General features: G+C 36.8%; 1 protein-coding gene across 3 annotated transcripts in view; it reads left to right on the forward strand.

The window, feature by feature from the left end:
• Positions 1-13,156, forward strand: part of FNDC3A (fibronectin type III domain containing 3A) — a 228,056-nt gene that overhangs the window by 166,857 nt on the left and 48,043 nt on the right. For all 3 annotated transcript variants that reach the window (XM_003811430.6, XM_003811431.6, XM_003811432.6), the window contains one exon: positions 3,231-3,388. In XM_003811430.6, the coding sequence (XP_003811478.1) occupies positions 3,231-3,388 (158 nt within the window). The remainder of the gene's footprint in view (positions 1-3,230; positions 3,389-13,156) is intronic.

The following is a 13,156-nucleotide window of genomic DNA, read 5'->3' on the forward strand; positions in this document are numbered from 1 at the left end:
CTATGCAACTCTATAATTCACCTGAAACCAGCAACAGAAAACAGCATTTTTAGAAGATTTTAAAAATACATATGAACATGCCTTGGACTACCAGATTTCAGTTATAAGCTTTGGAATATAAATACTCATTCCTGTACTAATTACCCACCTCTTTCTACCAAATTTTATCTCATCCAAGTTCTTTAAAATTCAATTCAAAATTCACTTATGAAGTTTTCCACATCTTATCCCAATGTAGTCACTCTTTCTGTGACTTAACATATAAGTGCAAGTAATAAGATAGCTTTTTTTTTTTGAGACAGAGTCTTGCTCTTTCACCCAGGCTGGAGGGCTGGAGTGCAGTGGCATGATTTCAGCTTGCTGCAACCTCTGCCTCCCGGATTCAAGTGATTCTTGGGTCTCAGTCTCCTGAGTAGCTGGGATTACAGGCATACACCACCACGTCCAGATAATTTTTGTATTTTTAGTAGAGATAGGGTTCCACCATGTTGGCCAGGCTGGTCTTGAACTCTTAACCTCAGGTGATCTGCCCACCTCGGCCTCCCAAAGTGCTGGGATTACAGGCATGAGCCCCTGTGCCCAGCCATAACATCTTTTTAATAGAATGAGTTAGTACTAAAAGATTTTCTGGAAAAGCAGAAATTGAAAAAGTTGAAATTGGCCCAGTGCAGTGGCTCACACCTCTAATCCCAATACTTTAGGAGGCCGGGGCAGGAGGATTGCTTGAGCCTAGGAGTTCGCAACCAGCCCAAGCAACAATATTAAGACCCAGTCTCAATAAAAAAATAATAATAATATTTTTTAAGTTGAAATTAGCATTTAAAAATTTTTTAAATTTATTTTTAAAACTATGTTTGCTAAATTCAACATAGTATTCTGGAAGTCTGTTTAGTTAAAAGTATAGTTAAAAGCTTAGTTAATAGTATTTACCAATATTAATAGTTTTGACAAAAATGCATGGTTATATAGGATTTTAACATTAGGGGAAGCTGGGTAAAGGATAGACAGGGATTCCATACTATCTTCCCAACTTTTCTTTAAACCTAAATTTATTTCCAAATAAAAGACTTTTAAAAATACTTTATTTGTGTAACTCTGGTAAACAGTTCATTTCACTCAGCCACTCATTTTGTTGATGAGGCCTAGAACCCTAAGAGGGTGAGACTTCAGTATCACCAGGCAAATTAGTGACACATCTTGTGCTTCCCTATTTAATATTTTCTCTACTGTCTGTACTCCCCACAGATCCTGATAAAGCAAGCTTCATAAAGTAGGTGCCAGGCTGGGCATAGTGACTCACACCTGTAATTCCAACACTTTGGGAGGCTGAGGCGGGAGGGTGGCTTGAGGCCAGGAGCTCGAGACCATCCTGGGCAACATAGCAAGACCCCATCTTTACTACTACTACTACTACTACTACTACTACTACTACTACTACTACTACTACTACTACTATTACTACTACTACTGCTACTACTACTAGTACTACTAATAATAATAATAATAAAGTAGATGCCAGTTAATGCTTTTGACTGACCCACCTTCATAGTCCTATTCACGTTCTCAAAGTTTAACACAACTATTATCATCCCATAAAATCAAGAGACACTTATGGGTATACATACATGTATAGTAGCAGTTTGTTTTAAAAAAGAAAAAAAAACCTGCTCAGTTTCAGGTTAATAGCCAGCTGTATACTGGATCATACAAAGAATCATTTTTAAGTTCATTGTAAATGAAACACAGTACCAAGACTTTAAGACAGTATTAGAGTGAATACAGTATTACATTTCCTGTGATTTAACAGAAGCAAAATAAATATAGTAATAGTTTTTTTTATTCAGACTTCGAGAACTTTGAAAAGGACAGAATGTTACAATTTTATGGAGATTACTTATTTTACTTTAATTCAAGATAGGAGTAATTGTCATCCTAGTGGTTATTAGTTTGGTTTTAGAAATGCTAAGGTAGTTGTTAAACGTATATAATTTTAAAGCAAGCTTTTATATAAATGCCTACATATAATCTGGTACCTTTCTCACCAATCTGTAAACCTTATCTAATCTCTAGATTTTTTTCGCTTTAACAAAAGTAACTTGTACTCATAAAATTATTCCAGTAGTATAAAAATATATAAAACATAATTGAAACCACATGTTTTTTTCTGTCACAACTTTCTCTGCGTCTCACCACACATACACAAAATCCCCAAAGATAACAATTGGTACATTTGTACAGTACATTTTCAGACATTTTTGTGCAGTTTTATAAAAGCTAACTCAACTGCAATCACAGTGTATGTACTGCTTTCCAGCTTCACTTTTTTCTCCTACTACGTAGCACCTGTATATTGAGGAAATCTTCAGATGTTAGCGCATGTATGTCCACCTCATGTTCTTTTTTGAACACTTGCAGAATAATGTGTTCATAGGCTGTGTTATGTACCATCATTTAGGTAGTCAGTGCCCTATAGTTCTAGTTTTTTGCCATTAATAATGCTGCAATGAACATTCTTAAGTGTGTATATTTGTATACATATGTTAAGTTTATAGGATATTACCCTGAAAAAAAATTCCTGGATGTAGAATTTCTGAATCAAAAAGTAAACACATCTTACATTTTGTAATGATTCACTAGTTGCTATACACAAGGATTGAACTTACATATACTGTTACCACACTTAGAGAGTGCCATTTCTCCAAGTTTTTAACACTAGATAGCATTAGCTTTTTAATCTTCCCCTATCCAGTAGATGAAAACTGGGATTCTGTTTTAATTTACATGTATTTATGAATGCAGTTTCACACGTACATCATTTTATATGTTGTCCATTTATATTTACATATCTTTGGATGTCGATGTCCTTTGCTCATTTTTCTCTTGAGTTTTTGTCATCCTCCTGTTGTAAAAACATTTTCTATGCTGAGGAAATGAACCCTTTCAAACGTGTTACAATGGTCTTTTTAATCCCGATTTTTTTCTTTTGACTATGTATGGTGTCTACGCTAATAGTTTTGAATGGCCTGGTTTTTAAACTTTTGTGGAACCCATCTCATTTGTTGTGGAACCCACAACAAATTATTTGCAATGGGCAGGTTTATATTTGTGAGCCATTTTATCTATATAAACAGATACATTTTATTTAATCTTGAAACCTCATTAGATATTTCACTGCTCATTGTATACATTACAGTTGTTTTAAAGAACTTTTAAATGTTGTATTTTTACAGGCCTCCGACATCCAGGCAAGGACAGTAGTACTTACCTGGTCACCACCTTCCAGCCTCATTAATGGTGAAACAGATGAAAGTAGTGTACCAGAGCTCTATGGTTATGAAGTTCTGATCTCAAGTACTGGAAAAGATGGGAAATACAAAAGTGTATATGTGTAGGTATTTGTTGTTTTGCTTTCTCCCATTGTGTAAATTAATGGTTTATTATAAAGAGCTTATTACTAATTTTGCTCTACTTTTCCTTCTTCACGCTTTTATTCTCAATCTTTAAGTTGGCTAATGATAGTGATTTCAATGTAAATGGTCCAAATGTAGCTTGGTACACATTTCTGTCTACCTTCCTTCAGAATAATCACTTTTATTGGCCACATTCAGCTTTTTTTTTCCCAGTAGGCTCCCTAATAGATGGTTCAGTATTCACGTATTCTTAATGCATTAAATATAAGTTGTAGTATGTAGAACACATGACCAAAAATGGACAATTCATGATTGTAAACTCATAAAGTATGACATTGCTCCTCTAAGGACTGGATTTAATTCTTACATGTACAAGCTCATGTCCTGTTGTAAAATGAATTTAGTAGCACTGTTATTTATTTGCATGTTAGTATGTTTATAGTCATATTTTGAAAACTTACGTATTTCTTTCCTTGGTTTAAAAGTATATTACACACAGCCAGGCACGGTGGCTCACACCTGTAATCCCAGCACTTTGGGAGGCTGAGGCGGGTGGGTCACCTGAGTTCAGGAGTTCGAGACCAGCCTGGCCAACATGGTGAAACCCTGTCTTTACTAAAAATATAAAAATTAGCCAGGGGTGGTGGCACATGCCTGTAGTCCCAGCTACTTAGGACGCTGAGGCAGGAGAATCGCTTGAACCTGGCAGGTGGCAGTTGCAGTGAGCCAAGATCGCGTCATTGCACTCCAGCCTGAGTGACAGAGTGAGACTCCATCTCAAAAAAAAAATAAAAGTATATTACGCACCACGAAGCCTTAGAAAGATTCAGTAGCTAAAGTTGTGACATTTATGATTGACAGTTTTGAAATAAATTATTTTTCTGTCCATATTCATATAAAAGTTGATTATTCTAATAAAAAAGGGTAATGTTGAAGGTTAGTTATTATTTAAGCACCAAGAAGACTGTAAAGGTGATGGTTAATCATTTGAATGATCACAATTAGCACAGAACACTGGCTCCATCAGCCTTGTTGCTATCTTTTTTCAAAACATAGCTGGCAAGGAGAAGAAAGGAAAGTGAAACTGCTCCGGTGCCTCTCATCTAGTCACATAAGGTTATAAAAATTTCCTGTTTCCTCTCTATTGAGATTTCCTTGTGTTCTATTCATTTTTCTTAAGAGAGACAAGTAAACCTAAGGGGTAAGTAGGGGATAAAGGACTATCAACATAAAGGTTTCTTACTATGTTAATGACTGTTTTCTAGTTAGATATGGCTGCTTACTAAGAGGAATGCTTTATTTCCATTTGCAGCCTGACCAGGGAGCACGAGGGGGGCATTAGTCATCTCCCATATCCTACAGGAATTAAGGTCTCTAAGGATGCTACTGCAACTGCCCAGTTCATTAAAATGTACTTTCAGCCTTGAAACATATTTATTTTTCATCATATTTACTGGCCTTGATTTGAGAAATAGAGTAGCTGGGAGGTAAGGGGTGGGGAATGGAAAGAAGTCCATAAAGTGGAGAGGAGAGAGACTTGGTGGAAGGAAATGAAATAGGGAATCGTGATTTTAAGTTTAAAAAAAAAAAAAAAGTAGAGAATAGGCTGGTTTGCGGCTACATACCCAAATAATATTCTGTTGTGTATATATACCACATTTTCTTTATCCATTCATCCATTGATGGACACTTAGGTTGATCTATATTTTTGCTCTTGTCAATAGTGCTGCAGTAAATGTGGGAAAAGCACATCTCTTCAATATACTGATTTTTCCCCTATTTGGAAAAATACCCAGTAGTGGGATTGCTCATTTGTATGATATTTCTATTTTTAATTTTTTGAGAAATCTCCACACTTGTATCCATATTGGTTGTACTAATTAACATTCCACCAACAGTGTATAAGGGCTTTTTTTCTCTGCATCCTCACCAGCATCTGTTATTTTTTTGTCTTTGTAATAGTAGCCATTCTAACTAGGGTAAAATGATCTCATTGTAATTTTGATTTGGATTTCCCTGACTAATGATGTAGAGCATTTTTTCATATACCTGTTGGCCATTTGTATGTCTTTGGAGAAATGTCTATTCATGTCCTTTGTCCACTTTTAATGGGATTATTTGTGTTTTTCCTGTTGAGTTGAATTCCTTGTATATTCTGGATATTAGTCTTTTGTTAGATGAATAGTTTGCAAATACTCTCTCCCTTTCTGAGGGTTGTGTCTTCACTGTGTTGGTTGTTTCCTCTGCTGTGCAAAAGTTTTAGTTTATTTCTCTATTTTTCTTTTTTTTGTTGTTGCCTGTGCTTTGGGGGTCTTAGCATAAAATCTTTGCTTAAACCAGTGTCCTGAAGTGTTTCTTCTATATTTTCTTCCAGGATTTCATAGTTTCAGGTCTTAAACATTTAAGTCTGTAAGCCTTCTTGAGTTTATTTTTATGTAAGATGAGAGATACAGTCCAGTTTCATTCTTCTGCAGGTGGATATCCAATTTTCCTAGCAGCATTTATTGAGAAGGGTATCCTTTCCCCAGTGTATGTTCTTGGCACCATTGTTAAAAAGTCATTTGGCTATAAATTTATTTCTGGCTTCTCTATTGTGTTCCTTAGTTCTTGTGTCTATTTTTATACCAATGCCATGGTGTTTTGATTACTATAGTCTTGCAGTATATTTTGAAGTCAGGTAGTGTGATGCCTCCAGCTTTGTTCTTTTTACTTAGGATTGCGTTGGCTATTCAGGTTATTTTTTGGTTCCATAGACATTTTTGGATCACTTTTTATATTTCTGTGAAAAATGACATTGGTATTTTGATAGGGATTCCATTGAATATAAATTGCTTTGGACAGTATGTTCATTTTAATGGTATTAATTTTTTGAATACATGAGCAGTGGATGTCTTTTCATTTGTTTGTGTTCTCTTCAATTTCTTTCATCAGTGTTTTATAGTTTTATCTTGTAGAGATCTTTCCACCTGTTATATTAGATTTATTCTTAGGGTGTTTTTTCTTTTGTAGCTATTGTAAATGTGATTGCCTTTTGGGCTTCTTTCTCAGCTAGTTTATTATTAGTGTATAGAAATGATGCTGATTTTTGTATTTTGATTTTATATCCTGCAACTTACTGAATTTATTTATCAGATCCAAGAGTTTTCTGGTGGAGTCTTCAGATTTTTCTACATGTAAGATCGTGTCATCTACAAAGAGGGACAATTTGACTTTGTTTTTTTTTTTTTTTTTAATCTGAATACCTTTTATTCCTTTCTCTTGGCTGGTTGCTCTGGCTAGGACTTCCAGTACCATATTGGAGTGGTGAGAGTAGGCATCCTTGTCTTGTTCAAGTTCTTAGAGGAAAGGTTTTTAGACTTTCCCCTTTCTGTATGATGTTAGCTATGGGTCTGTCATATGTGGTCTTTATTATATTGAGGTATGTCCCTTTAGTGCCTAGTTTGTTGAAAGATTTTATGAAGGGATGCTGAATTTTATCAAAATTTTTCTACATCTATTGAGATGATCATATAATTTTTGTCCTTCATTATGTTGATATGGTGTATCACATTATTGATTTGTGTATGTTGAGCCATCCTTGCATCCCTGGTATAAATCCCACTTGATCATGGTGTATTGTCTTTATAATGTGCTGTTGAATTCAGTTTGCTAGTGTTTTGATGAAGATTTCATGTCCGTGTTTATCAAGGATTAGTCTGTACTTTTCTTTTTTTGTTGTGTCCTTATCTGGTTTTGGTACCAGAGTGATGCTGTCCTTGTAGAATGAGTTAGAGAGAATTCCCTCCTCTTCAATGTTTTTGGAATAGTTTGAGGAGAATTGGTGTTCCTTAAAAGTTTGGTAGAGTTTGTCAGTGAAGCCATTGGTCCTGGACTTTTCTTTGTTTGAAGACTCTTTATTACTGATTCAATCTCATTACTCGTTATTGGTTGGTTCATATTTTCTATTTCTCGCTGATTGAATCTTGGTAGGTAGTATGTATCTAGGAATTTGTCCACTTCCTCAGATTTTTCAGTTTGTTGGTGTAGGTTGTCCATAATAGTCTCTGATGATTGTAACTGTGTTATCAGTTGTAGTGTCTCCTTTTCCACTTCTGATTTTATTTGGGTCCCCTTTCTTCTCTCTTGATTAGTCTAGGTGGTGGTTTAGTTCTGTTCTGATTTTTTATTTGTTTTAGAGATGGCATCTTGCGATGTTGCCTAAGCTGGACTCAAACTCCTGGGCTCAAGTGATCCTCCCACGTCAGCCTCCCAAGTACCTGGGACTGTAGGTGTGCACCACTACACCTGGCTGTCTGCTCTGATCTGCACCACTGCACCTGGCTGTCTGCTCTGATCTTTATTATTTCTTACACTAATTTTGGATTTGGTTTGTTCTTGCTTTTGTAGTTCTTGAGATGTGCATTGCTAGATTGTTTATTTAGACTCTTTAAGCTTTTTTATGTAGACATTTATTGCTATAAACTTCCCTCTTGGCACTGCTTTTGCTGTATCCCATAGGTTTTAATATTTTGTGTTTCCATTTTAATTTGTTTCAAGAATTTTTTTTTTATTTCTTCCTTAATTTGTCCCTCTACCAGTGGTCATTCAGGAGCATGTTGTTTAGTTTCCAGGTAGTTGCACAGTTTCCAGAGTTCCTCTTGTTATTGATTTCTAGTTTTATTCTATTAAGTTATTAGAAAATATATGATATAATTTCAGTGTTTTAAAATTTCTTGAGGCCGGGCACGGTGGCTTACACCTCTAATCCCAGCACTTTGGGAAGCCGAGGTGGGCAGATCACGATGGCAAGAGATCAAGACCATCCTGGCCAACATGGTGAAATCCCGTCTCTACTAAAATACAAAAAATTAGCCGGGTGTGGTGGCGCACGCCTGTAGTCCCAGCTACTCGGGAGGCTGAGGCAGGGGAATCGCTTGAACCTGGGAGACAGAGGTTGCAGTGAGCCAAGATGGCACCACTGCACTCCATCCTGGCAACAGAGCAAGACTCCGTCTCAAAAAAAAAAAAAAAAAATTGTTGAGACCTGTATTGTGTACTGACATATGGTCTACCCTAAAGAATGTTTCATGTTTCATGTGTTGTAAAGAAGAATGTGTTTTCTGTAGCCGTTGGATGAAATGTATTCACAAAGGTCAGTTATGTCCATTTGGTCTAATGTGCCATTTAAATACAATGAAATTTCTTTGTTAATTTTCTGTCTAGATGATCTGTCTAATGCTGAGAGTGGGGGGTTGAAGTCCCCAACTATTATTTTATTGGAGTCTGTCTCTCCCTTTAAATCTAGCAATAATTGCTTTATATTTCTGGGTGCTCCAGTGTTGGGTACATATATGTTTAGAATTGTTATATCCTCTTGCTGAATTGATCCCTTTATCATTATATAATGATTTTGTCTCTTTTTACTGTTTTTGACATAAAGTCTGTTTTATCTGAGTGTAGCTACTCCTGCTCACTTTTGGTTTCTGTTTGCATGGATTATCGTTTTCCATCCCTTTACTTTCAGTCTGTATCTTTACAGGTGAGATGAGTTTCTTGTAGACAGCATATAATTGGGTCACATTTTTTAATTCATTCAGTGAGTTTGTGTCTTTTAAGTAGAAAGTTTTTTGTTTCTTTTTGTTTTTTTTATTATTATTATACTTTAAGTTCTAGGGTACATGTGCACACCGTACAGGTTTGTTACATAGGTATACATGTGCCATGTTGGTGTGCTGCACCCATTAACTTGTCATTTACAATAGGTATTTCACTTAATGCCATCCCTCCCCCATCCCCCCAACCTACCACGACAGGCCCCAGTGTGTGATGTTCCCGGCCCTGTGTCCAAGTGTTATCATTGTTCAATTTCCACCTATGAGTGAGAACATGCGGTGTTTGGTTTTCTGTCCTTGCGATAGTTTGCTCAGAATGATGGTTTCCAGCCTCATCCATGTCCCTACAAAGGACATGAACTCATCCTTTTTTATGGCTGCATAGTATTCCATTGTGTATATGTGCCACATTTTCTTAATCCAGTCTATCATTGGTAGACATTTGGGTTGATTCCAAGTCTTTGCTATTGTGAATAGTGCCACAATAAACATGTGTGCATGTGTCTTTATAGTAGCATGATTAATAATCCTTTGTGTATATACCCAGTATTGGGCTTGCTGGGTGAAATGGTATTTCTAGTTCTAGATCCTTGAAGAATCACCACACTGTCTTCCACAATGGTTGAACTAGTTTACACTACCACCAACAGTGTAAAAGCATTCCTGTAACTCCACATCCTCTCTAGCACCTGTTGTTTCCTGACTTTTTAATGATCACCATTCTAACTGGTATGAGATGGGATCTCATTGTGGGTTTGATTTGCATTTCTCTGATGACCAGTGATGATGGGCATTTTTTCATGTGTCTGTTGGCTGCATGAATGTCTTCTTTTGAGAAATGTCTTCATATCCTTCGCCCACTTTTTCATGGGGTTGATTTTTTTCTTATAAATTTGTTTTAAGTTCTTTGTAGATTCTGGATATTAGCCCTTTGTCAGATGGGTAGATTGCAAAAATTTTCTCCCATTCTGTAGGTTGCCTGTTCACTCTGATGGTAGTTTCTTTTGCTGTGCAGAAGCTCTTTAGTTTAATTAGATCCCATTTGTCTATTTTGGCTTTTGTTGCCATTGCTTTCGGTGTTTTAGTCATGAAGTCCTTGCCTATGCCTGTGTCCTGAATGGTATTGCCTAGGTTTTTCTTCTAGGGTTTTTATGGTTTTGGGTCTAACATTTAAGTCTTTAATCCATCTTGAATTAATTTTTGTATAAGGTGTAAGGAAGGGATCCAGTTTCAGCTTTCTACATATGGCTAGCCAGTTTTCCCAGCACCATTTATTAAATAGGGAATCCTTTCCCCGTTTCTTGTTTTTGTCAGGTTTGTCAAAGATCAGATGTTTGTAGATATGTGGTATTATTTCTGAGGGCTCTGTTCTGTTCCATTGGTCTACATTTCTGTTTTCTTACCAGTACCATGCTGTTTTAGTTACTGTAGCCTTGTAGTATAGCTTGAAGTCAGGTAGCATGATGCCTTCAGCTTTGTTCTTTTGGCTTAGGATTGTCTTGACAATGTGGGCTCTTTTTTGGTTCCATATGAACTTTAAAGTAGTTTTTTCCAATTCTGTGAAGAAAGTCAATGGTAGCTTGATGGGGATGACATTGAATCTATAAATTACCTTGGGCAGTATGGCCATTTTCACGATATTGATTCTTCCTATCCATGAGCATGGAATGTTCTTCCATTTGTTTGTGTCCTCTTTTATCTCGTTGAGCAGTGGTTTGTAGTTCTCCTTGAAGAGGTCCTTCACATCCCTTGTAAGTTGGATTCCTAGGTATTTTATTCTCTTTGAAGCAATTGTGAATGGGAGTTCACTCATGATTTGGCTCTGTTTGTCTGTTATTGGTGTATAGTAATGCTTGTGATTTTTGCACATTGATGTTGTATCCTGAGACTTTGCTGAAGTTGCTTATCAGCTTAAGGAGGTTTCGGGCTGAGACGATGGGGTTTTCTAAATATACAATCATGTCATCTGCAGACAGGGACAATTTGACTTCCTGTTTTCCTAACTGAATACCATTTATTGCTTTCTCCTGCCTGATTGCCCTGGCCAGAACTTCCAACACTATGTTGAATAGGGGTGGAGAGAGAGGGCATCCCTGTCTTGTGCCAGTTTTCAAAGGGAATGCTTCCAGTTTTTGCCCATTCAGTATGATACTGGCTGTGGGTTTGTCAAATAACTCTTATTATTTTGAGAGACGTCCCATCAATACCTAGTTTATTCAGAGTTTTTAGCATGAAGGGCTGTTGAATTTTGTCAAAGGCCTTTTTCTGCATCTATTGAGATAAACATGTGGTTTTTGTCTTTGGTTCTGTTTATATGATGGATTACGTTTATTGATTTGCATACGTTGAACAAGCCTTGCATCCCAGGGATGAAGCCAACTTGATCGTGGTGGATAAGCTTTTTGATGTGCTGCTGGATTCAGTTTGCCAGTATTTTATTGAGGATTTTCACATTGATGTTCATCAGGGATATTGGTCTAAAATTCTCTTTTTTTGTTGTGTCTCTGCCCGGCTTTGGTATCAGGATGATGCTGGCCTCATAAAATGAGTTAGGGAGGATTCCCTCTTTTTCTTTTGATTGGAATAGTTTCAGAAGGAATGGTACCAGCTCCTCTTTGTACCTCTGGTAGAGTTCAGCTATGAATCCATCTGGTCCTGGGCTTTTTTTGGTTGGTAGTCTATTAATTATTGCCTCAACTTCAGAGCCTGTTATTGGTCTATTCAGGGATTCGACTTCTTCCTGGTTTAGTCTTGGGAGGGTGTATGTGTCCAGGAATTTATCCGTTTCTTCTAGATTTTCTAGTTTATTTGCATAGAGGTGTTTATAGTATTCTCTGATGGTAGTTTGTATTTCTGTGGGATTGGTGGCGATATCCCCTTTATCATTTTTTATTGCATCTATTTGATTCTTCTCTCTTTTCTTCTTTATTAGTCTTGCTAGCGGTCTATCAATTTTGTTGATCTTTTCAGAAAACCAGCTCCTGGATTCATTAATTTTTTGAAGGGTTTTTTTGTGTCTCTATCCCCTTCAGTTCTGCTCTGATCTTAGTTATTTCTTGTTTTCTGCTAGCTTTTGAATGTGTTTGCTCTTGCTTCTCTAGTTCTTTTAATTGTGATGTTAGGGTGTCGATTTTAGATCTTTCCTGCTTTCTCTTGTGGGCATTTAGTGCTATAAATTTCCCTCTACACACTGCCTTGAATGTGTCCCAGAGATTCTGGTATGTTGTGTCTTTGTTCTCATTGGTTTCAAAAAACATCTTTATTTCTGCCTTCATTTCGTTATGTACCCAGTAGTCATTCAGGAGGAGGTTGTTCAGTTTCCATGTAGTTATGCAGTTTTGAGTGAGTTTCTTAATCCTGAGTTCTAATTTGATTGCACTGTGGTCTGAGAGACAGTTATAATTTCTGTTCTTTTACATTTGCTGAGGAGTGCTTTACTTCCAACTGTGTGGTCAGTTTTGGAATAAGTCTGATGTGGTGCTGAGAAGAATGTATATTCTGTTGATTTGGGGTGGAGAGTTCTGTAGATGTCTATTAGGTCCACTTGGTGCAGACTTGAGTTCAAGTCCTGGATATCCTTGTTAACTTTCTGTCTTGTTGATCTGTCTAATGTTGACAGTGGGGTGTTAAAGTCTCCCATTATTATTGTGTGGGAGTCTAAGTCTCTTTGTAGGTCTCTAAGGACTTGCTTTATGAATCTGGGTGTATATATATTTAGGATAGTTAGCTCTTCTTGTTGAATTGATCCCTTTACCATTATGTAATGGCCTTGTCTCTTGACCTTTGTTGGTTTAAAGTCGGTTTTATTGGAGACTAGGACTGCAACCCCTGCTTTTTTTTGTTTTCCATTTGCTTGGTAGATCTTCCTCTATCCCTTTATTTTGAGCCTGTGTGTGTGTCTGCATGTATTCAGGAGATGGGGCCCCTGAGTACAGCACACTGATGGGTCCTGACTGTTTATCCAGTTTGCCAGTCTGTGTTTTTTAATTGGGGCATTTAGTCCATTTACATTTAAAGTTAATATTGTTATGCGTGAATTTGATCCTGTCATTATGATGTTAGCCGGTTATTTTGCCCGTTAGTTGATGCAGTTTCTTCCTAGCATCGATGATGTTTACAATTTGGCATGTTTTGCCGTGGCTGGTACTGATGGTT

This window comes from Pan paniscus, chromosome 14 (assembly GCF_029289425.2).
Source record: "Pan paniscus chromosome 14, NHGRI_mPanPan1-v2.0_pri, whole genome shotgun sequence".
In the NCBI taxonomy this organism is placed as follows: domain Eukaryota; kingdom Metazoa; phylum Chordata; class Mammalia; order Primates; family Hominidae; genus Pan; species Pan paniscus.